At 36.7% G+C, this 25,961-nt stretch overlaps 1 protein-coding gene across 4 annotated transcripts in view; it reads left to right on the forward strand.

The window, feature by feature from the left end:
* The window catches only part of WDR76 (WD repeat domain 76), a 61,733-nt gene that overhangs the window by 25,530 nt on the left and 10,242 nt on the right, over nucleotides 1-25,961 (forward strand). For 3 of the 4 annotated variants that reach the window (XM_086710557.1, XM_086710558.1, XM_025919228.2), the window contains 5 exons: nucleotides 1,185-1,286; nucleotides 1,384-1,427; nucleotides 2,489-2,642; nucleotides 14,156-14,182; nucleotides 16,397-16,555. In XM_086710557.1, coding sequence (XP_086566683.1) covers nucleotides 1,185-1,286; nucleotides 1,384-1,427; nucleotides 2,489-2,642; nucleotides 14,156-14,182; nucleotides 16,397-16,555 — 486 coding nt within the window. The remainder of the gene's footprint in view (nucleotides 1-1,184; nucleotides 1,287-1,383; nucleotides 1,428-2,488; nucleotides 2,643-14,155; nucleotides 14,183-16,396; nucleotides 16,556-25,961) is intronic. The other variant, XM_086710556.1, reaches the window with a different exon arrangement.

Raw genomic sequence — 25,961 nt, forward strand, 5'->3', positions numbered from 1 at the left:
ATACTTTATATCTAAGTGCTTAATTCTAAATTGGAAGATAGCACTAAATAGACTGGTGATTTGGGAGCTAATTGCAAATTAAGGTACTTGGGAAGAGTAGCTTTCCAATTTTCCTGAAGTTTCACTCATGATAAATGTATTTACATTGAACTCATTCCACACAGCTAAAGCAGAACTTTTGTGAAATGGTACTTAAACTTGCTGCATGTGATGTATATTTTGTATTTTTGACTCTATTCTTTTGTCGTTCATGAAAACATTGTTTGTTTTAACATATTGAAATGATTTCACCATCCATGGGTTACAACCTAGGATTTAAAAAAACACTGGCAGGGGCGCCTGGGTGGCTCAGTTGGTTAAGCATCCGACTTCGGCTCAGGTCATGATCTCACGGTCCGTGGATTCGAGCCCCACGTCGGGCTCTGTGCTGGCAGCTCAGAGTCTGGAGCCTGTTTCAGATTCTGTGTCTCCCTCTTTCTCTGACCCTCCCCTGTTCATGCTCTCTCTCTGTCTCAAAAATAAATAAATGTTAAAAAAAAAAATTAAAAAAAATAAATAAATAAAAATAAAAAAATAAAAAAACACTGGCAGGGTGCCTGGGTGGCTCTGTTGGTTGAGGGTCCAACTCTTGGTTTCAGTTCAGGTCATGATCTCATGGTTTGTAGGATTGAGCCCTGAATTGGGCTCTGCACTGACAGCGCAGTGCCTGCTTGGGATTCTCTCTCTCTCTCTGGATCTCCCCGCTCACGGGCACGCTTGAGTGTGCACGTTCTCTCTCTCTCTCTCTCTCTTTCAAAAATAAATAAATAAACTTAAAAAAACCCACTGGCATAGAATAATTAACTGAGTAACAAATTGAACTGTTCTGAACCAATTCCTGTCAACTCCTCTTTTGGCAGTGTAACTTTGGACAAGGTAACTTCTCTAAGTTTCATTATAATTTCTTTAAAATGTGGTATCTCATTCACTAGATTATTGTGAGTATTAAATGGGATAATATATATTATTAGCTTACAGGATACCTGACAATCATTCATTGAACATTATTTTTGAATACTGTTGATGTGTCACCTATGTTGTTGGTATCAAAAGTAAAGTAGTGAAAAACATTCCAGGGCAGAGCAAGAGTCAGTCAACCTTTTTATTTCTCATTTTATTCTTGATTTTCTTATTTTTTAAAACAGCCTTTGTTACCTCCTGGGCCTTTAGAAATGACTCCTGAAAATCGAGATGATGACAACGACCTGTTTAAAGGATTCCTACAGACTTGGGCAGAAGTGAGCAAGGTATCACTTGGGAGGGCTTATAGCTTTGAGAATTATCTGTTAAGGAAATTTCAGTATACATATTAACTTAGTACTTTGGTCTCTTTCATTGTTGCAGACAAGTATTAAGAATACTGAGAAGGAGTTATCTAGCATTAAAAAGTGAGTTGAAATGCCTTGTCTTTGTTTTATATTTTCTGAAATCTTTAAGTTATACAGACTATATACCATTACAGGAGATTTTGAAAATGAGGTGGAAAAAATACCCATAATATTTCCACCTAACAACTGTTGTTTTTGTATGTTTCCTTTCAGGTATTGCCATATGTAATACCATTATGATATAAGCTTCATGAGTGCAGGGATTTTGTTTCAGTAACCAAAATGGTGCCTGGCACTTAATATGTATTCACTCATTGTTTAATAAATGAATGAATACACATACATTTTTAGTTTATTATGTTCTAATGTATATACACATTTATATTCTGCTTTTTCTTTAACATAGTTACATTTATTAAAGTCTTTAAATTTATTGATTAATTGCATATTATTTAGTAGGTGGCATTTACTTAACCTCTTCTTCCTCTCCTGATATTTAGAATTCTTTTTTTTCTTTTTATTTAAAATTTATTTAATAAATATAGAGATAAATGGAGAGAGACAATCCCAAGCAGGCTCTGCACTAACAGTGCACTAACAGTGCAGAGCCTGATGTAGGGCTCAGTCTCATAAATAGTGAGATCATGACCCGAGCTGAAAGCAAGAATTGGATGCTTAACCGACTGAGCCACCCAGGTGCCCCTGGAATTATTTTCAATTTAGTTTTGTGTGTTTAGTTGTGTATTTAGTTATATATGTGCTTGTGTTTAAATGTGATAGTGTGTTAGTTCTTTAGGATAGATTCCAGAAGTGAGATTACTGAGTCAAATATCATGGACATACATTGCTGAATTGTTTTCTGAAATCTTTTTTTTTCTTCTGAAAATTTTATGTGAATTTACTCTGCCACTAGCACTATTAATGAATGTATATGTTTGACTGCAGCCTGCTACCTTTTATAAGTGAAGAATAGTATCCCATTTTTTAATTTGATTTCCTTGGTTACTAGGAGGTTAACTATTTATTTACTGTGTCTTTTTTCTTTTCTTTTTTTTTGAGTTATGTTTTAGTTATTTTCACTATTGATTGGCTTTACTTCTAAAATTTATTTGTTTTCTCAGCTATAAAGCCAATTTAAATGGCATGGTCATTAATGAAGATACTGTTCATAAAGTTACCAAAGGCCCAATACTCTCTGTGGCTCTCCACCCATCAGAAATTAGAACTTTGGTGGCAGCTGGGGCCAAATCTGGGCAAGTTGGACTTTGGGATTTGGTAAGTTATTATTAATTTTTGTGAAGACAATAAAGTTTGACTGAAACAAATAGTCTACAGGAGAATAGCCTAGATCCATGTTGTTTGTAGATGTTACTTGAGATTTATAGTTTTGTGCTTTGTGATTCCAGACATTAGAAATCTGGGGAAATTTTAGTTGGCTTTCTAGAACTTTAAAATTTTTAGTTTGAATATCATTAGTTACCGGGACATAAATTAACTGCCAGGAAACTGTTACAACTTTATTTAATTTTTTTTTTTTTCAACATTTACTTATTTTTGGGACAGAGAGAGACAGAGCATGAACGGGGGAGGGGCAGAGAGAGAGGGAGACACAGAATCGGAAACAGGCTCCAGGCTCTGAGCCATCAGCCCAGAGCCTGACGCGGGGCTCGAACTCACGGACCGCGAGATCGTGACCTGGCTGAAGTCGGACGCTTAACCGACTGCGCCACCCAGGCGCCCCTCAACTTTAAATGTATATATGAAAAAATCATACAAAGTTCTTAGTTTTATACTTATGTTTAAAATAGTTTCCAAGTGGGAAAAAGTATCTTTTCAGGGATATGCTTAGGATGATCCCATTCATTTTTTTATGAGTCACAAACAGATACTGAATTCCACTCATTGTACGTATAATTCTGCATGGATTGCTTTTGATAGTTACAAAATTGAGAAAAGCCAAGTTAACATTCTCTGAATTTATTTTTTAATTGTGAAAGTAGAACAAAGACCTGTTTCTTAACAGATTTTGTGAGAAGAAGAGAGAAGTAAAAACCAAGTTCTCTCTTGTTTTGGGAGAAAAGGTTCTTCCTTATTTTGATAAGGTGTGAGTGAGGGTAGGAGGTAAAAGTATCTGGTAAATGAAATAGAAGAGAAGTGGGAAGAGGACTAAGAATAGTATAAGGTTGTACAAGCTAAGAGATGAGTTTCAAGGATTGGAGTTTGACAGGGCTTCTTGTAGAGAAGTTAAAAAGAATGAAAGCAGAGAACAGGCCATTGGTTTTGAAAATGGGGTACCATTAGTGAGTTGAGAGAGTAGCTTCAACAAAGAGGTAAGGAACACAGACTTTGAGAGAATAAAAAAATAATGGGGTAGTGGAAGAAATGAAAACAGTGGATAAATACCATTGGTAGAAGAACTTTGAAAAGGAAACATAGAGAATTAGTATAGTCAAGTGAAGATCTTTTCAGGGTAGATCAATCTGTACAGAGTTGAAGATATGTAGAAAAGTCCCTTTGTCATGTCTTTCCTGGTGACTTCAAAATCTGTATTACTATGTCTCTATAGTCTGGTATCCTTTTTTTTTTTTTTAATGTTTATTTTTGAGAGAGAGAGAGAGAGCGAGGGAGGGACAGAGAGAGAGGGAGACACAGAATCTGAAGCAGGCTCCAGGCTCTGGTCTATCAGCACAGAGCCCATCATGGGGCTTGAACCTACAAGCTGTGAGATCATGACCTGAGCTGAAGCCAGACACTTAACCGACTGAGCCACACAGGTGCCCTGTATAGTCTGGTATCCTTAACAACTTTCTAAATTTCCCACATCTTTGGCTGTGTCACATTAACAGCTTGAGCAAGTCTAAAACCTAGTACTTTTGCTGCCCTGTGCTCATGCCCCAACTCTCTAATTTTTTAAAAAAATTAACTTTATCAAAGTATAATTTAGATATTACAAAATTCACATATTTCAAAGTACAACTTAATGATTAAAAAAAAATTGTTTTAATAGATACTTTTTAGAGAGTGGGAGACAGGGCACAAGCAGGGGAAGAGCAGAGAGAGAGGGAGATACAGAATCCGAAGCAGGCTGCAGGCTCTCAGCTGTCAGCACAGAGCCTGCTGTAGGGTTTGAACCCACGAACTGTGAGATCATGACCAGAGCCAAAGTCATGCTTAACCAATGGAGCCACCCAGGTGCCCCTAACCCAGTGATTTTTAATAGGTTTAGTGAGTTGTGTAACTTCACCCTCCAGCCTTAAAACATTTTTGTCATTCCTAGAAGATTCCTATTGGCTAATTACATTTAATCCTCCAGTTAATTACCCTTATACCCAGGGACATCTTCTTAAATTTTACCTTTTTGGACATATCATATAAATAGAATCATACAATATGTGGTCTTTTATGTTGATTTCTTTCTCTTAGCATAATATTTTCAAGGTTCATTTATGTTTTGGTATGTATCAGTATTTCATTCTTTTTTAATTGTTGAACAATACTCCATTGTTTGACTATACCACATTTTGTTGATTCATTTTATCACTTGATAGACATTTGGGTTGTTTCCACTTTTTGGCTATTCTGAATAATGCTAGTATAAACATTTGTGTACACATTTTTGTTTGGAAATGTGTTTTAATTTCTCTTGGGTAGATATCCAGGGACAGAGTTCTGGGTCATATGGCAACTAGTTAACATTTTGAGGAACTACCAAACTTCTTTCCAAACGATTGTATCATTTTATATTCCCACCAGCAATATGAGGGTTCCAATTTCCCCCCATGCTCAGCAATGTTTATTATTTTATGTCATTTTGATTATAGCCTTTCTGGTGGGTGTGAATTGGTATCTCATTGTGGTTTTGATGCATATGACTAATGACTAATGTTGAGCCTCTTTTCATGCCGTTTGGATATCTTTGATAAAATGGCTATTCAAATCTTTTATCAATTAAAAAATTTTTTTTAATGTTTATTTTTGAGAGAGAGACAGAGACAGAGTGTGAGTGGGGGAGAGGCGCAGAGAGAGAGAGAGAGAGAGAGAGAGAGAGAGAGAATCCAAAGCAAGCTCCAGGCTCTGAGCTGTCAGCACAAAGCCTGACTTGGGGCTTGAATCCATGAACCATGAGATCATGACCTGAGCTGAAGTGGACACTTAACCGACTGAGCCACCCAGGTGTCCCTTTTATTAATGTTTTATTAGGTTGTTTGTCTTATTGAATTATGAGTTTGTAAATTCTAGATACAAATTCTTTATCAGATGTGTTTTGCAAGTATTTCTGGTAGTTTTTGGCTTTTCTTCATTTCCTTTATGCTGTCTTTTGAAGTGCAAAAGATGATATCCAGTTTACGAAAAATTTTATTTTATTTTATTTTATTTATTTATTTTTAAACATTTATTTATTTTTGAGACAGAGAGAGACAGAGCATGAACGGGGGGAGGGCCAGAGAGAGAGGGAGACACAGAATCTGAAGCAGGCTCCAGGCTCTGAGCTGTCAGCACAGAGCCCGACGCGAGGCTCGAACTCACGGACCGTGAGATCGTGACCTGAGCGAAGTCGGACGCTCAACTGACTGAGCCACCCAGGCGCCCCGCAGTTTACGAAAAATTTTAAATGGATTGTGCTTTTGGTGTCATGTTTAAGAAATCTTTCTCTAGCTTCAAGCCTTAAAGAGTTTTTCCTGTTTTTTTCTAAAAATTTTATAGTATGTGCTTTCACATTTAGTTTGGTGATTCATCTTGAGTTCTTTTTTTTTTAATATGAAATTTATTGTCAAATTGGTTTCCATACAACACCCAGCTCATCCCAACAGGTGCCCTCCTCAATGCCCATCACCCACTGTCCCCTCCCTCCCACCCCCCATCAACCCTCAGTTTATTCTCACTTTTTAAGAGTCTCTCAGGGTTTTCCTCCTTCCCTCTCTGTAACTCTTTTTTTCCCCTTCCCCTCCCCCATGGTCTTCTGTTAAGTTTCTCAGGATCCACATAAGAGTGAAAACATATGGTATCTGTCTTTGTCTGTATGACTTATTTCACTTAGCATAACACTCTCCAGTTCCATCCACGTTGCTACAAAAGGCCATATTTCATTCTTTCTCATTGCCAAATAGTATTCCATTGTATATATAAACCACAACTTCTTTATCCATTCATCAGTTGATGGACATTTAGGCTCTTTCTGTAATTTGGCTATTGTTGAAAGTGCTGCTGTAAACATTGTGGTACAAGTGCCCCTGTGCATCAGCACTCCTATATCCCTTGGGTAAATTCCTAGCAGTGCTATTGCTGGGTCATAGGGTAGATCTATTTTTAATTTTTTGAGGAACCTCCACACTGTTTTCCAGAGTGGTTGCACCAGTTTGCATTCCCAACAGTGCAAAAGGGTTCCCGTTTCTCCACATTCTCTCTAGCATCTCTAGTCTCCTGATTTGCTCATTTTAGCCACTCTGACTGGCGTGAGATGATATTTGAGTTATTTTTTATATATGTGTGAGGTAAGGGCCCAAGTTTACTTTTTTGGATATGAATATCCAGTTGTCATGTATTGAAAAGACTATCCTTTCCCCATTGAATTGCCTTGACACCCCCTGTTTTTCCTCTTAACTTTCTTTCAGATTCCTAGTTGCATCTAGAATCAAAAGTTGTTACCGTTTATTCAGTTACCCATTCACCCATTTATTCATTGTTTCCACATTTATTATTTTGTGCTGAGTAATATTCTAATGATTCCCCAGATATTAGATATTTGTGAGCAAAAATTGTCTCTGCCCTCTTACAGTTTAGAATTTAGTGGCAAATGCAGCATTAATGAAATAATGGCCAAATATGTAATTACATATTTGATAAGTGGAATGAATTATATAGTGTGTTTAATGGACTGAAGGAAAGTAGTGTTAATGACAGGGGGCTGGCCTAATGTGGAGGATCAGGGAAAGAAACCTTCCCTGAGGAACTGAGAATTGAGATGAGATTTGAAAGCTAAGTAGCAATAGACCAAGTAAAGAAAAGGGAAAGAATATTTCAGACAAGGGAACAGCATGTCAAGGACCTGCAGCAGGAGGAGGCCTATCTGATACTTTTAAAGACCTGAAAAATAGCTTGTGTAGCTGGAGCATAGACAGCAAAGGAATAGACACAAGGGATGAGTGGAAGAGGATGAAGCTGTGGAGGTGGGTAGAGACCAGATCTATATATCTCTATCTCTGTCTCTGTCTCTATCTCTATCTCTATCTCTATCTCTATCTCTATCTCTATCTCTATCTCTATCTTTGAATAAGATTTTTTTTAAGTTTATTTACTTGTTTTGAGAGAGAGAGAATCCCAGTCAGGCTCTACACTGTCAGCACAGAGCCTCAGACAGGGCTTGATCCTATGAACTCATGAACCATGAGATCATGACCTGAGCCAAATTTAAGAGTCGGATGCTTAACTGACTGATCCACTCAGGCACCCCAAGAATTTTGGTTTTTATCCTAAAAGCAATAGGAAGCCATTGAAGAGTTTTAAGCTGGGTCCTCACTCGTTCCTTGTGTCTAATAAAGTCCTTTAATGCTTTTGCCCCTTTCCATCCTTACTGCCATTATGTTGGGCCAGGGCCCCATGTCCTGTTTTAGAATTACCATAGTGGTCTGAATTGGTATTTGTACTTCCAATTTTCCTATTCCAATTCAGTGTACACAGATAGTCATTTCTAGGCTCAAAACAAACTGGTCCTGTATTCAATTAGGTTTAAAGTAGTTAGAAGCACTCTTTTTTTTTTTTAATTTTTTTTTAACGTTTATTTATTTTTGGGACAGAGAGAGACAGAGCATGAACGGGGGAGGGGCAGAGAGCGAGGAAGACACAGAATCGGAAGCAGGCTCCAGGCTCTGAGCCATCAGCCCAGAGCCTGATGCGGGGCTCGAACTCACGGACGGCGAGATCGTGACCTGAGCCGAAGTCGGACGCTTAACCGACTGAGCCACCCAGGCGCCCCGAAGCACTCTTTTTTTTAAATATTTTATTTTTAAGTAATCTCCATACTCAGCATGGGGCTCGAAGTCACAACCCTGAGACTAAGAGTTGTGTGCTCCGTTGACTGATCCAGTCAGGCACCCCTAAAAGCACTTTTAACCTGGTATATTCAGATTAAAATGGGCAATTGGAATTTCCCAAAGAATGAGCAAAAAGCAGTCAAATCAGTTTTAAAAAAATCTTACAGCAATAAGGAAGAAGTATAACTTATGCTGTGCACTTCAAAAACTAGCCACCAAGGACAGAAATTCTGTAGCTCAGCTGGGGGTGGGGCACAGCATGATTTAGCTTCTACCTTGCCTTAACAGCCAAAATCCATATTGGTAACTGACCAAACCCTGATGATTTTCACCTATGTTGTCAAAACTAGAGAGAACACATTGAGTGGGTATTTAGAGTTTTCCTCCTTTGAGTGAGAAATAAGGACATGGCTGCTGAGGGGAAAGGGGAGAAAACAGGGGAAGTTTGTTAATAGTAGGACTAATTCTCTATGAAGGAAATTTTCTTGGTCTGTGGGAGTAGTATAAGCTACTACTAAATCTGCCAGGTAGGTGGTATAAATCCTTATAAATGTTAAAAAAATTGTTTTTAAGTATTTATTTGAGAGAGAGAGAGGGAGAGAGAGAGAGGGGCAGACAGAGAGGGAGAGAGAAAGAATCCAAAGCAGGCTCTGCACTGCCGGCATAGAGCCTGATGCAGAGCTCAAACTCATGAACCATGAGATCGTGACCTGAGCTAAAACTAACAGTCAGATGCTTAACCGACTGAGCCACTCAGGCACCCCCTTATTAATACTTATTTATTCATTTTTTAGAGGGAGAGATAGACAGTAGGGGAGGGGCAGAGAGAAGGAGGCAGAGAATCCCAAGCAGGCTCTGCAGCTGTCCACGCAGAGCCTGACTTGGGGCCTCAAACCCATGAACTGGGAGATGATGAGCTGAGCTGAAACCAAGAGTTGGATGCTTAACTGACTGAGCCACCCAGGAGCCCCTAAATCATATATAGAATAATGGACAAAAGTCTATTACAGTCTAGGAATTCCAACAAATATTGCATATTCTTTCAGCTGAAACCAACTATCCACCTCTGTCTTCCTCTTGGCTACAGAAAAGCCTGTCTTTTTCTGAGGAAAAAATGAACAGATCAGATACTGGGAGGAAGAGTCAATATGTTATATCAGAGCATCTAACATGGACAGAGCAATTCAAGCATGATGAAAATGAAAAGAAATGATATGACAACTATACGAACACTACTGCAAAAACAACAAAAGAACCTAGCATGCAAAGACAGGTCTAGAAGAAAAACATAACTCAATGCAAGAAAGAAAATTCTCTTCAGTTTCTCTAAATTGTGGAACTGTACTGTTTTGTATAGTAGCTACAGGTCCTAAGAGACTATTTACATTTAAATCAATTAAAATAGAAAATTCAGTTCTTCAGTTACACTAGGCTTGTTTCAAGTGCCTAATAGCCATACATGGCTAGTGGATACTACGTTGATAGTGCATACATATAACATTTTTGTTATCTTAGAAAGCTCTTTTTGGACAGTGCTGCTATGGAGCAAGTTAATAACAATATTATTTGGTAAAATAATACTTAAAGATAAGATGATAAAACAGCAGAATGAGATGGAAAAGGATATTGCAGAACTAAGGAAACAAACTTAAGATCAGTGAAACTAATAAATTAGACAAAAGCAAGGAACAGAATAGACATCATTGAAAATTGTAGACATTAAAGACTTGAGGTAATCACAGACAAGCCAGTGGTAAGGGAAGACCGTCAAAGATGACCCAACAGTGAAACAGCAAATATATTCAAAGAGAATTCTTCTTTTTTAAATTTTTTAAAATGTTTATTATTTTTGAGAGAGACAGAGATAGAAAGTGAGTGGGTTGGGGCAGAGAGAGAGGGAGGCACAGAATCTGAAGCAGGCTCCAGGCTCTGAGCTGTCACCACAGAGCCCCATGCAGGGCTCGAACTCATAAGCTGTGAGATCGTGACCCGAGCGGAAGTCGGATGCTGAACCAACTGAGCCACCCAGGCGCCCCCAAAGAGAATTCTTCTGAAAAGAGAATTGAGTTGGCAGATTGAATGTTATACCATGTTTTAGGAAAACTTGGAACATAGAGGGTAAAGAATTCTTTAGGCAGAAAAATTATATTCAAGGGGAGAAGTCTAGCTTTTCTGTTTTCTACAGCAACATTTCATGTAATGTCTACAAGGTTCTGAGGGAAGAAAGTGTGGCCTGGAATACTTAGCAGCCCAAGATAATTGTTCTAATTAAAGGCAGCTGGTAGGTATTCTCACATGTGAAAAAACTCAAGAAATTCAAGACCTGGGAGTTCATCTGGAAAAAAAACCACTTCACAGTAAGTCTTAGCCAATTAAGAGTAAATCAGGATTAAAAATTCAGGAACAGAGAAGTTTCACAAAAGAATTGGTGATGAGCATTGAATCCATTTAAATGCAGAACTAATCTTAAACAGCTATTCAAATTGTTTATAGAACTGGATATAAATGTTATCAACCTGGACAAAATAAAAGTAATAGTATATAATATAGACATGGAGACAGGGGAGATTGGAGAAGGGATGAAAATAATGCTCTCAATCAATAGAAAATATCTAAAATTGAGACATAGTTGAAAAAATAAGAAAGCATAATGACTACTCCTGCTTCATGTTTTATACTCCCCCACGTCTTTAAAAAAAAAAAAAGAAAGAAAGAAAGTGAGGGCTAGAGAGCAGGAAAGAGAGAATCTCAAGTGGGCTCCACACCCAGCATGGAGACCCACATGGGGCTTAATCTCATGACTTGAGTCACAATCAAAGAGCTGGATGCCTGGGGTGCCTAGGTGGCACAGTTGGTTAAATGTCTGACTCTTGATCTCAGCCCAGGTCATGATCTCACTGTTGGTGAGTTCAAGCCCTGCATTGGGCTCTGCGTTGATGATGTGGAGGCTGCTTGGGATTCTGTCTCTCCTTCTCTCTGCCCCTCCCCCACTTGTGATCTCTCTAAATAAATATTTAAAAAATTAAAAAAGACGCTTAACTGACTGAGCCACCCAAACCCCTCTACTGTGTCCTTTTTAGGAAATAGCACCTGTAAAGAAATACATTTGACCCTTAACACAATTTGAACTGTGTGGGTCCACTTACACATGGATTTTTTTTCATCAAATATATTGAAATTTTTTTGGAGATTTGCAATAACTTGAAAAAACTTTCAGATGAACCACATAGCTTAGAAATATTGAAAAGATAAAGAAAAAGGTATGTCATGAATGTATAACATATATGTAGATACTAGTCTATTTTATCACTTACTACTATAAAATATACACAAATGTAGTATAAGAAGTTAAAATTTATTAAAACTTCAACACTTACAGACCATATGTGGTGCCATTCACAGTCGAGAGAAATGTAAACAAACATAAAGATGTGGTATTAAATAGTAACTGCGGAAAATTAACTGCTGTACTACTATACTACTCTAATAATGATTTCCTAGCTATCCTATTGCTATTGTGAGTTTAATTATAGCAAGTATCTAGTTAAAATGCTAATCATCTCCATGTGAACATTTTATCTTTCTAGTAAATTGTGTATCATAGTAAAAAGTGATCTCTTGGGGTTCTTGCATATTTTTCACTGTGTTTAGTGCAATACTGTACACCTTGAAAAACATCATAGGACTCCTACAAAGCACCACTAGTGATTCTGGAAAGTGCTCCCAAGAATTGGGGAATATTCAGGAGAGTACAGGAAAAAGTTGAATTGCTTGATAAATGCTATAGATTGAGGTCTGCAGCTGCAGTTGCCCAGCATTTCAAGATAAATGAATCTAGCATAAGGACTGTTGTAAAAAAAAAAAGAAAAAAAAGAAAAAGAAAAAAATTGTAAAGCTGTTACTGCAGCTATTCAGCAAGTGTGAAAACCTTGTACTTTTTGCAGAATACCTTTTATCTGAAGATGCAGCTTTTATGTGGGTGTAGGATTGCTCTAAGAAATGCATACCTGTAGACTGATATGACTCGAGGAAAATTGAAGTCATCATATGGCAAAGTAAATGGAAGGTGAAAGACAGAAATCTGGAGAATTTAATGCCAGCAAAGGATGGTTTGATAATTTTAGAAAGAAGTTGGGCTTTAAAAATGTTAGAATAACAGGAGAAGTAGCTTCTGCTGATCCAAGACTGAAGACAAGTTCCCAGACACCATTAAGAAAAATACTGACAAAGAATATCTGCCTGAACTGGTTTCTAATGCAGAGGAAAGTGCATTCTGGAAAAAAAAAAAGCCACAAAGGACATTTATTAGTAAGAAAGAGAAATGAGCACCAGATTTAAGGCACAAAGGAATAGGCTAACTCTACTGTGCAAATACATTGTGATCAGGATTGCTGTTCTCTATAAAGCTGCTAATCCCCACCCTCAAGGGGAAAAGATAAATACCAGCAGCCAGTTTTTTGGCTGTACAACAGGAGGTCCTGGAAACAAGAGCCCATTTCTGGATCACCGATGCTTTGTCCCTGAGGTCAGGAAGTACCTTGCCAGTAAGGTACTGCCTTTTAAAGTTCTTTCGATGTTGGGCAATGTCCCTGGCTACCCAGAACCCAAGGCATCAAAATGTTGCCCCCAAACACTGTCTCTAATTCAGCCTCTAGATCAGGGGGTCATTAAGGACTTTGAAGGCTCATTACACATGGTACTCTGTAGAAAAGATTGTCTACACCACCAAGAGAACCCCAGCAGAAAAAACATCTGAAAATCAAGAATGATAACACCATTGAAGATGCCACTATTGTGACAGAAAAAGCCATGAAAACAGTCAAGCCTGGAAGAATAAATTTCTGCTGGAGAAAACTGTGTCCAGATGTTGTACATGACTTCATAGGATTTATGACAGAGACAGTCAAGGAAATGATGACAGAGATTGTGGTTATGGCAAAAATGGTTAGTGTGAAAGGTTTCAGGATGTGGATCTTGGAGGAATTCAAGAGCTAATAGATGCCCCATGAGAGGAATTAATAGAAGAGTGCTTGATGGAGAGGAATGCTTCTGAACCAGTGCCAGATGATTGAAGCAGTGCTAGGAAATACATTGACATTAGACAATCTGGCAGAAGCATTCTAATTGTTCAAGACAGCTTTTGACTTCTTTTATGATGTGGACCCTTCTATGGTATGGGCACTGTAACTAAAGCAAATGTTGGAAGAAATATTGGTACAATATAGAAACCTTTTTAGAGAAATGAAAAAACAAGCCAGACAGAAGTTATGATATATTCCATAAAGTTACACTCAGTGTGTTGCCTCTCCTGCCTCCCCTTCTACCTCTATTACCTCGTCCACCTCTTCTGTTGCTATCACCCCTGAGCCCCTCCTCTTCCTCCTTAGCGTATTTAACGTGAAGATGATGAGATGAAGACCTTTATGATGGTCCACTTCCACTTAGTAAATAATTATCCTACTGTACAATTAATAAACTTATCTGTTGTATACCTACATGTCTCTTTGTGTGAAAATCTTTGAACTGTACAGCAAGAAATATATGAGCATTTTTGTGTCATTATCATCATCATTGCCTAAGTAGTCATTGTGTAGAACATCATGTGCAAGACTTGTATGGAAGTTGATAGCCTATCATTACATAGGCATAAGGTGAGTACTATTTAATATAAAATTAATAATTTGTTAGCTTCTTTATAATTTTGCTTTCAAAGAGTTACATTACCATACAGTATACCTTTTTCTCTTGTAATTGGAGCAACTGCATATCAGCTTATTAAAACAGGTAAGTGATATTTTTAAAAAAATTTAACTATTTCCAATATTGCATTGTGAATATAACTGTAATACTGGATCTCATAAAAATTTTATAGGGATTAATCCATTAGTGTATAGGCTAGGCTACTGTGAAGCAACTGTATTGATTACACTAGGCTACCATAAAGCAAGCATATTGCCACTTCATTATCAATGCATGAATTGTTGTACCTGTATGTAAATATTAATTTCATTTTCATATTATGTTTTTATTTTTGATGTCATGTTAGTAATATGTATATAATATCTATAGTGTTTTGTATCACATAAGATAATATTGACAGGTACTGACAGATGATTTATTTTATAAACAGATGACATAAACTTGTGGGATTGAAAAAAAGTGTAGTACTATGAATGTATTTTCTTTTCCTTATGATTTTATTAACATTTCTTTTCTCTAGCTTACTGTATTGTAAAAGTACAGCATATAATATGCATAACCTATAAAATATGTTAGTTCACTGTGTTATTGAGGATCTCCGTCAACAGTAGGCTATTAGTAGTTAAGTTTTTGGGTAGTCACATGTTATACATGGGATTTTTAACTGCATGGTGGGTTGGTGCTCTTAACCCCTTGTTCAAGGATCAGCTGTGCTTGAAGTTCAAAACTACTTCAGCCTGATTTTCTTTTATTACTTTGAAGTATAGTTTAATTTAATACTATGAAAAATGGCATATATAGCATGGTCTTATTTTTTTCTAAATTTCTTCTCTGTCATTCTATTTGTCTAAGTACATACAGAGATATCTGTAATGATAGCTTAGTATTTTAATGATCATTTTAGTTAATTTTGGATTTGCAGTAATTTTTTTTTAATTTTTTTAATGTTTTTTATTTATTTTTGAGACAGAGAAAGACAGAGCATGAACAGGGGAGGGGCAGAGAGAGAGGAAGACACAGAATCTGAAGCAGGCTCCAGGCTCTGAGCTGTCAGCACAGAGCCCGATGCGAGGCTCGAACTCACGAACCGTGAGATCATGACCTGAGCCAAAGTCGGACGCTTAACCGACTGAGCCACCCAGGTGCCCTGGATTTGCAGTAATTTTTAATAGTTATTGTCTTTCTACATTTCTGTATTGTTATTTATAACAATGGAGAGTTTTGTTCTAAAAATAAACACTATAAACAAATATGTGAGGATATTAACAGTGGTTAACTCTAGATAGGAGGAGGAATGTATGTGATTATAATTTTTTCCCTCCCTTTCCTTTTAAAAAATTCTTTGTTTAAGTTTAAAATAAAAAAAGAAGAAAACAAAAATGCCTGAATATTTCAGAGCAGATTAAGCCAAATTTGGAGAGGATAGTTGCTCTGGTTCGTACTATGACATATGGCATAGTAACATAATTTATCCAGATCTGAGAAGTGATGATTTAGTAGTTGGTAATCCACCTGTGAAAAGGATAATCCCTAGAAGTAGTAATAATATTACTTTTTTTTTTTTGAGAGAGAGAGAGAGAGAGTGCAAGCAGGGAGAGGGGCAGAGGGAGAGAGAGAGACAGACAGAGAGAGAATCTTAAGCAGGCTCCACACTTAGCACAGGGTTCCACGTGGCGCTCGATCCCATGACCCTGGGATCATGACCTGAGCCTAAATCAAGAGTCAGATGTTCAACTGATGGAGCTACCCAGGAGCCCCAGTAGTAATAATATTAGTGTGGAATTGAAATACATGCATTTTCATGGTGTATTTAGGGGATAATGTATTTTTAAAATTATCACTTTGTGCCAGGACCAAATAACCTTTTGAAAATTGTGCTGAGAATGATATATAGAAGCGTACTGAGGAGACAAAGTAGTAATGGTAGTTATACTGTTTTTAGTAGAAGGAAATTATGCTGAATGTGAAATAAAGAGTAGATATCTCATTTCTTGAGATTTCATGAACTAAAGTCATAATAAACTATAATTCTTTTCCCTTCTGCATTATGAAAAAGTAGTTTGCAAAAGCTGGAAACGGTTAAAATAAATGTGACAATATCGTTGGATTAAAAATTAGAAAAAAGTAATTTAGTGATGATATGACATTGTTAGTTCTGACTTCCTGAATGGGAGGGTGGGTATAATTATAGACTAAGAAAAGACTGAATGTAATACAAACATAAATAGTTTAATGACAGAAAGTGTTGCTACTTTTCACTAGTTTTTGTCTATCTCCCTGCCCTCAACTCTCTTCCAGACTCACCAATCTGAAGAAGATGGAATTTATGTTTTTCAACCCCACAGTCAGCCAGTTAGCTGTCTTTACTTCTCACCTGCCAATCCGGCTCACATACTCTCACTGAGCTATGATGGCACATTACGCTGTGGGGATTTTTCAAGGGCTATTTTTGAAGAGGTAAATGTTAATGTGTTTACATGTTGGCTTGAGATAATATTCTGGATTCTTTATGAAATGACACATGAATGATTATTATACCAATCAGAATGGGTGAAGTGGTACAGAGTAGGAATTTTAGAACTGCACTGCTTAAGTTTGAATCCCAGACCATCTGTTACTACTTGTATGACCTTGGAAGTTTTTTTAACTTCTTTGTGCCTCAATTTTCTTAGTTGTGAAATGGGATAGTAATAGTGCCTACCTAATAGGATTGTCATGAGGGTTAAATGATTTAATTTAGATAAAGTGGTTAGATGATCCAGCCAGGCACGTATTTGCTCTTAATTATTTTTTAATCTTTGCAAAAATATTTTATTTTGTATTATTGGTTTTTTTTTATTAAATTTTTTTTTCAACGTTTATTTATTTTTGGGACAGAGAGAGACAGAGCATGAACGGGGGAGGGGCAGAGAGAGAGGGAGACACAGAATCGGAAACAGGCTCCAGGCTCTGAGCCATCAGCCCAGAGCCTGACGCGGGGCTCGAACTCCCGGATCGCGAGATCGTGACCTGGCTGAAGTCGGACGCTCAACCGAGTGCACCACCCAGGCGCCCCTGTATTATTGTTTTTTGATTAAAGTATAGTTGACATACAATATTACATTAGTTTTAGGTGTATAACAGTGATTCAACAACTGTATACATTATGCTATGCTCACCACAAGTATAGATACCATCTGTCAGCCTGCACAGCTATTACAATACCATTGACTATATTCTCTATGCTGTACATTTTATCTGTTTTTATTCCCATGTTCATTACATTAGTAGAAGCCTGTATCTGCCATTCCTCTTCATTTATTTTGCCTTTCTCTCATCCCCACCCCACCCCTCTGACAACCACCAGTTCTCTGGGTCTGTTTCTGGGTTTTTTTTGTTGTTGTTCATTTGTTTTTTAGATGCTGTATAACTTAAATCATACACTTTCTTTGTCTGACTTATTTCACTTAGCATAATATCCTCTAGGTCCATCTATGTTGTCACAAATGGCAAGATCTCATTCTTTTTTTATGGCTAAGTAATATTCCATTTGTGTGTGTGTGTGTGTGTGTGTGTGTGTGTGTGTGTGTGTATGTGTATGTATGGATATACACACACTCACCACATCTTTGTTCATTTATCAATGGACATTTAGGTTGCTTACATATCTTCAGTTTTATAAATAATGCTGCAATGAACATAAGGGTATGTAAATCTTTTCAAATTAGTGGTAATTTTTTTTAATGTTTATTTATTTATTTAGAGACAGAGCATACTGTGTGTGAGCTGGGGAAGGGCAGAGAGAGAAGGAGAGAGAATCCGAAGCAGGCTCTGTGCTGGCAGCGCAGAGCCTGCTGCAGGGCTTGATTTCATGAACCATTAGATCATGACCTGAGCTGAAATCAAGAGTCTGACTTAACCAGCTGAGGCACTCAGGCACCCCATTGAATTAGTGTTTTCATTTTCTTTGGGTAAATACTAGTAGGATTACTGGATCATAGGGTTTTTCTATTTTTAGTTTTTTGAGGAAACTGCATACTGTTTACTACAATGGCTGTATAATTTATTCTGACCAACAGTGCACAAGGGTTCCTTTTTCTCCACATCCTTGCCAATACTTGTTATTTCTTGTATTTTTGATAGTAGTCATTCTAACAGGTATAAGGTGATATCTCATTGTGGTTTTGATTTGCATTTCCCCGATAATTAGTGATGTTGAGCATCTTTTCATGGGTCTGTTGGCTATCTCCATGTCATTGGAAAAGTATCTGTTCATGTCCTCTGCCCATTTTTAATTGGATTACTTGGGGAAGTTTTGGGGTTGTTATATAATTTGGATACTAACACTTTATCAGGTATACTGTTTGCAAATATCTTTTCCAATCGTTAGGTTGCCTTTTCATTTTTTTGATGATTTCCTTTGCTGTATAAAAGCTTTTTATTTTGATGTAGTCCTAATATTTTTTATTTTGTTTCCCTCACTATAAGAGACATATGTAGAAAAATGTTTCTGAGTCTGATGTCAAAGAGATTACTTCCTTGTGTTTTCTTTTAGTTGTATGGTTTCAGATCTCCCATTTAAGTCTTTAATCCATTTTGAGTTTATCACTTTTTAATTAATTAATTTTTAAAGTAAGCTCTACAGCCAATATGGGGCTTGAACTCATAACCCCAAGATCAGGCATAGTATGCTCTACCAGTTGAGCCAGCCAGGCACCCCACTTAGGGTTTATTTTTGTGTATGGTGTCAGAAAGTGGTCCAGTTTCTTATTTTTCATGTAGCTGTCCAGTTTTCCCAGCACCATTTATTGAAGAGACTGTCTTCCCCCATTGTGTGTTTTTGCCTCCTTTGTCATAGACTAATTGACCATATAAGCATGGGTTTGTTTCTGGGCTCTATTCTGCTCCATGGATCTATTTTTGTCTCAGTCCCGTACTGTTTTGATTATTATAGCTTTGTAATATGTTTTGAAATCTGGGATTGTGATACCCCCATCTCTGTTCTTTCTCAAGATTGCTTTGCCTATTTAGGTTCTTTTATGGTTCCATACAAATTTTAGGATTATTTGTTCTAGTTGTGTGAAAAATGCTGTTGGTATGTTGATAGGGATTGCATTGAATCTGTAAATTGGTTTGGTTAGTATGTACATTTTAACACTATTGGTTCTTTCAGTCCGTGAGTATGGTGTATCTTTCCATTGTTTGTGTCATCTTCAATATCTTTGATCATTGTTTTATAATTTTCAGAGTACAGGTCTTTTACCTCCTTGCTTAAATTTATTCCCAAGTATTCTTTTTGGTGTAACTATAAATGGATTTGTTTTCTTTTTAAACATTTTTTTTCAGTTTTATTTATTTGAGAGAGAGAGAGAGAGACACATTGGGGGTGGGGGAGGGGCAGAGAGACAAGGAGAGAGAGAGAATCCTACGCAGGCTCCACACTGTCAGTGCAGAGCCTGACACAGGGCTTGAACTTAAGAACTGTGAGATCATGCCTTGAGCCAAAATCAAGGGTTGGACACTTAACTGACTAAGCCACCCAGGGTGCATCAAATAAAATTATTTTCTTAATTTCTCCTTCTGCTACTTTGTTATTATTAGTTGTAATATAATGCAACAGATTTCTGTATATTAATTTTGCATCCTGTAACTTTCCTGAGTTCATTTAGTACTTCTAGTAGTTTTTGGTGGAGTATTTAGGGTTTTCTATGTATAGTATCATGTCATCTGCAAACAGTGACAGTTTTATGGTTTCCTTACCAATTTGGATGCCTTTTATTTCTTTTTGTCTGCTTGTTGTGGCTAGGACTTCCAAGTACTATGTTGAATAAAACTGATGAGAGTGGACATCTTTGTCTTGTTTCTAATCTTAGAGAAAAAACTCAATTTTTCACCATTGAGGGTGATATTAGGTGTGTGTTTGCTATATATAGGCTTTATTGTGGTGAGGTATGTTCCCTCTAAACCCACTTAGTTGAGAATTTTTATCATGAATGGATGTTAAATTTTATAAAATGCTTTTTCTGCATCTATTGAGATGATATGATTTTTTATCCTTTATTTTATTAATGTGTATCATGTTGATTGGTTTGCAGACAGTGAACCATCCTTGCATCCCCAGAATAAATCCCATTTGATTGTGGTAAATAATCCTTTTAATGTACTGTTTAATATGGTATACTACTGTTGTGTTGAGGGCTCTTTGTATCTGTGTTCATCAGGAATATTGGCCTACGGTTTTCTTTCTGTAGTGCTTTGGTTTTGCTGGCCTTGTAGAATGTATTTGGAAGCTTTCCTTCCTCTTCTGTTTTAGCACAGTTTGAGGAGACTAGGTATTAACTTTTCTTTAAATGTTTGGTGGAATTCAGGGGTGCCTGGTGGCTCAGTCAGTTAAATATCTGTCTCTTGATTTTGGCTCAAGTCATGACCTCATGGTTGGTGAGATTGAGCCCTGCGTCAGGCTTTGCACTGATAGCACATAGCCTGCTTGGGGTTTTCTCTCTCTGCCCTTCCCCAACTTGTGCATGTGCATGCATGCTCACTCTCAAAAGAAATAAATAAACATTAAAAAAAATAAATGTTTGGTAGAATTCATCTGTAAATCCATCTGGTCCTGAACTTTTGTTTGTTGAGTTTTTTGATTACTAATTCAATTTTGTTACTAGTAATTGGTTTGTTCAGATTCTCTGTTTCTTCCTGATTCAGTTTAGGAAAATTATGTTTCTAGGAACTTAGTCATTTCTTCTAAGTCGTCTGATATTTTGGCGTACAATTTTTTGTAGTCTCTTACAATTATTTGTATTTCTGTGGTGTCTGTTAACTTTTTTTTTATTTCTGGTTTTATTTATTTGAGTCCTCCCTTTTTCTCTTGATGAGTCAGGCTAAAAGTTTATCAGATTTATATATCTTTTCAAAGAACCATCTCTTGGCTTTATTGATCTTTTCTGTTTTTTTTTTTTAATTTTTTTTATTTTTTAAATTTTTTTTTTTTTTCAACGTTTATTTATTTTTGGGACAGAGAGAGACAGAGCATGAACGGGGGAGGGGCAGAGAGAGAGGGAGACACAGAATCGGAAACAGGCTCCAGGCTCTGAGCCATCAGCCCAGAGCCCGACGCGGGGCTCGAACTCACGGACCGCGAGATCGTGACCTGGCTGAAGTCGGACGCTTAACTGACTGCGCCACCCAGGCGCCCCTGTTTTTTTTTTTTTAAGCGTGTATTCATTTATTTCCCTTCTGGTCTTTTTTATCTTCTTCCTTTTACTAGCTTTAGGCTTTGGCTTTGTGTGTTGTCTTTTTCTAGTTCCTTTAGGAATAAGGTTAGATTGTTTATTCAAGGTTTTTCTTGTTTAAGGTAGGCCTGTAGTGCTATAAATTTCCCCCCTAGAACAGCTTTTGCTGTATCCCAGAGATAATGGATTATTGTTTTTTCATTTTCATTTGTTTCCATGTGTGTTTTACTTCCTCTTTGATTTCTTCATTGATCCATTGATTGCTTAGTAGCATGTTATTTAGCTTTTATGTGTTTGTGTTCTTTCTAGTTTTTTTTTCTGATAATTAATAGTTTCATACTGTCAGAAAAAATGCTTGATATTTCAGTTTTCTTACATTTATTGAGTCTTGTGTCTCAACATGATTTATCCTGGAGAATATTGCATGTGTACTTGAAAAAAATGTGTATTCTGTTGGTTTTAGAGAAAGTGTTTTGTGTACATCTGTGAAGTCAGTCTGGTCCATTGTACAGTTCCAAGACACAGTTTCCTTATTGATTTTCTACCTGGATGATTTATCCATTGGTGTAAAGTGGGGGTGTTAAAAAGTCTCCTACTATTACTATATTGCTGAGCATTTCTCCTTTTATGTGTGTTGATATTTGCTTTATGTGTTTAGGTGCTCCAGTGTTGGGTACATAGATATTTATGATTGTTACATTCTTGTGTTGGATTGATCCCTTTGTCATTATGCCCTTCTTTGTCTCTTGTAACAATATTTTGTTTTTGTTTTTGAGAGAGAGCATGTGAGTGGGGGAGAGGGAAAGAGAGAATCCTAAGCAGACTCCATACTCAGTGTGGATCTCAACCTGAGCCAAAATCTAGAGTTGGATGCTCAACTGACTGAGCCACCCAGGCACCCCACAGTCTTTGTTTTAAAGTCTATTTTGTCTGCTGGAAGTATTTCTGCACTGGTTCTTTTTCCCCTTTTCCATTTGCATGGAATGTCTTTTGCCATCCCTTCACTTTTAGTCTGTATGTGTCCTTAGGTCTGAAATGAATCTCTTGTAGGCAGCATATAGATGGGTCTTGTTTTTGTTTTTGTTTTGTTTTGTTTTTTTTTAATCCATTCAGTTACCCTGTGTCTTTTGATTGGAGCATTTAGACCATTTATGTTTAAAGTAATTATTGTAGGGGGGCCAGTCTAACACCTGCAAGGTCAAATTAAGTTGAAGTCTATCTAAGAATAGTTGAAAGATTGGGGCCTCTGGGGGCTCAGTTGGTTAAGGATCCAACTTCAGCTCAAGTCATGTTCTCATGGTTTGTGAGCTCAAGCCCCACATTGGGCTCTCTGCTGTCAGCATGGAGCCTGCTTTGGATCCTCTGTCACCGTCTTTCTCTGCCCCTCCCCTGCTCACACTCTCTCTATTTTCTCTCGAAAATAAATAAACATTAAAAAACAAAAAAGAATAGTTTGAAGAACTTGGGCTCATACTCAGGACCACTATTCTCCCAGGGACACTCTACCTAGATGACCTAGAAACCTTGGAGGTTTGTAATCATTTTGATTTCTGACACAATGCACCAGAATCTTCCAAAGGCTGAGGAATCTGTTAATGTAATCCCAGTGATTACATTTTAGTTTACTACTTAAATATCTACTACTTAATGCTTACAATAATCATACTATTTGAAGTGAGCTTTCAAATTTGCTTAACTGTATCAAATTTCCTTAATAATTCTTACAAATCAAACTTTTTTAATAGTATGGATTTTAATCTTTGTGAAGCTTAGGATGATTTAGATGTAAGATTTTATTCTTTATCTTAAGTGTGACTTTTAAAGTTTCTAGAAGTCCTCAGTGTAAGAGCAATTTATATGTAATAGACAACGAAGAGAACAAGGCCATCACTGAAGTTGCTTTGTCAATACTAATTGATGGTATAATTTTATGCCTTAATCTTTTACATAAGAGATAATTTTTGTCAAAAGTCTTCTTTAAATTGTTTAATGATAACACTTTAGTTATTAAGGTACAACCATGTAATTATCTATGCAAGTCATGTTTTGTTTTATATTTGTCTTTATTCTTATAAGAAAGTTGGAATTTGAAATTTAAAGGTATGTGTATATCATATCAGTCAATAATAACTACTTAATTTTTTAAACAGCTTTACTGACATATAATTTACATATCATACAATTCACCTATTTAAAGTTAAAATCCAATGGTTTTTAGTATATTTACAGAGTTGTGAAACCATTATCAGAGTCTAATTTAAAAATATTTCATCACCCCAGAAAGAAACCCCTTGCCCATTAGCAGGTAGTCCCAATTTTCTCTCCCCCACCAGCCCTAGACAACCACCAATCTACTTTCTATCTCTCTAGATTTGCCTATTCTAGATATTTCATATAAATGGAATCATACAATTTGTAGTCTTTTGTGACTTTATTCTTTTACATAACAATGTTTTCAAGGTTCATCCATGTTGTGGAATGTCATTTCTTCATTCCTTTTTGTGGCTGAATAATATTTCACTGTATGGATATACCACATTTTCATCATTTGTGTTGTTTCCATTTTTTACTATTGAAAATAATGTTATTATGAACATTCATGTACAGCTTTTGTGTGAACATAAGCTTTCATTTCTCTTGAGTATATACCTAGGAGTGGACTTGCTGGGGCATATGGTAACTCCGTGTTTAACATTTTGAGAAACTATCAAACTGTTTTCCATACTGGCTCTACCATTTTACACACTTATCAACAATATATGAGTGTTTCAGTTTTTCCACATCTTTGCCAACACTTATTGTTGGTTACTATAGCCATCCTAGTGAGTATGAAGTCCTGTGTCATTATGGTTTTGATCCTCATTTCCCTAATGATTGATACTCAGTGTCTTTTCATTTGCTTATTGGCCATTTGTAGTTCTTTACAGAAATGTTGATTTCTTTAAATATTGGATTCTTTGCCTAATTTTTAATTGGGTTATCTATCTATCTATCTATACACACACAATACACACATATGATTTCTCCATATATATATATATATATATCTCCATCTCTCTCTATATATAAGGTTATTTATATATATATATAACAAAATATATACATATGTTTATTTGAGAGAGACAGAGCATGAGCAGGGGAGGGACAGAGAGAGAGAGAGAGAGAGAGAGAGAGAGAGAAAGAATCTCAAGCAGGCTCTGCATGGTCAGAGCCCAGTATTTGTAGGGTTTGAACCCATGAAACTGTGAGATCATGACCTGAGCTGAAATCAAGAGTTGGACTCCTAACTGACTGAGCCACCCAGGTACCCCTATATATGTATATATATATTTTTAAGTTTATTTATTCTCAGAGAGAGCCAGAGCACGCACAAGCAGGTGAGGGGTAGAGAGGAGAGACAGAATCCCAAGCAGGCACCACACTATCAGCACAGAGCCCGATGTGGGGCTTGAACTCAACTGTGAGATCATGACCTGACCCAAGATCAAGAGTTGGACTCTTAACCACTGAGCCACCCAGGCCCTCCCATATATATATATATATAATATATATATAATATATATAATATATATGTATTATATATATTATATATATATTATATATATATATATTTTAAGTCTGGTTTATTGAGGTATAAGTTATATGTAGTAGAATTTATCCCTTTAAGTGTATGGTTCTACGAGCTTTGGCAAATTGTGTACACCCGTGTAATGCAACCAAAATCAATATAGAGAAAATTTCCATCACCTGAAAAAATTACCTTATGACCCTTTGTAGTCAGTCTCCTCCCCCTTCCCACAGCCCCTGACAACCACTGATGTGATTACTGTCCCTATAACTTTGCTCCAGAATGTCAAGTAAATGGAATCGAATCATATGGTATGTAGCTTTTTATGTCTGACTGTTTTCAGCTAGTATAATACTTTGAAGATTCATCCATGAAGTTGCATGCATAAGTAATGTGCTCCTGTTACTTCTGATTGAACAGTTACCTTGTGTTAGACATTTATCTGAGAGTGCTTTATATATATTATTAAGCCTTATAACACTCTATGAAATAAATAATGTTATCCGCACTTAACAGTTGAGAAAACTGAGGTAAAGAGGTTTATTAGCTTGCTCAGGAACATAAATGGTAGTGCTAGAGTTTTCACTTGGGTCTGTCTGACTTCACTGCACTTAAGCCCCTGCACTTAACCATTTTTAACATACTGACTGAATACTTCAGGTTACATTTGTGTATATTGGGCTTTTTGGGTGTATGGGGGTTATGATGATTTCAGTTAATTAATTTGTTAATCTCAGTTTATAATAGTACGTTAAAACTAAATAACAGCAATTAGTGATTCAATGTTGCAAATTGTGGTTATTCTCTTACTTGTGTCTGACACATTCTACAACTGTTATTTTTTATTTTTTATGTGTGTGAGACCTGAGCCCAAAGTAATAGTACTGTGGATTATAAGTGATTAAAAATCATAACATTAATATATGCTTATGATAACATATTTACAGTAAATAGGGTGTGCAAAGGAAATCTGCTTTTTCCCCATTTCCGCTCTGCAGAAGTAAGCCTTGTAGTTCTTGGGTATGCTTCAAGAAAGTACACATATACTTACAACCATGTAATTTTGTACTAATGGAGTTTTACT

This window comes from Puma concolor, chromosome B3, assembly GCF_028749965.1.
Source record: "Puma concolor isolate L17-30 chromosome B3, mPumCon1.1.hap2, whole genome shotgun sequence".
Taxonomy (NCBI): domain Eukaryota; kingdom Metazoa; phylum Chordata; class Mammalia; order Carnivora; family Felidae; genus Puma; species Puma concolor.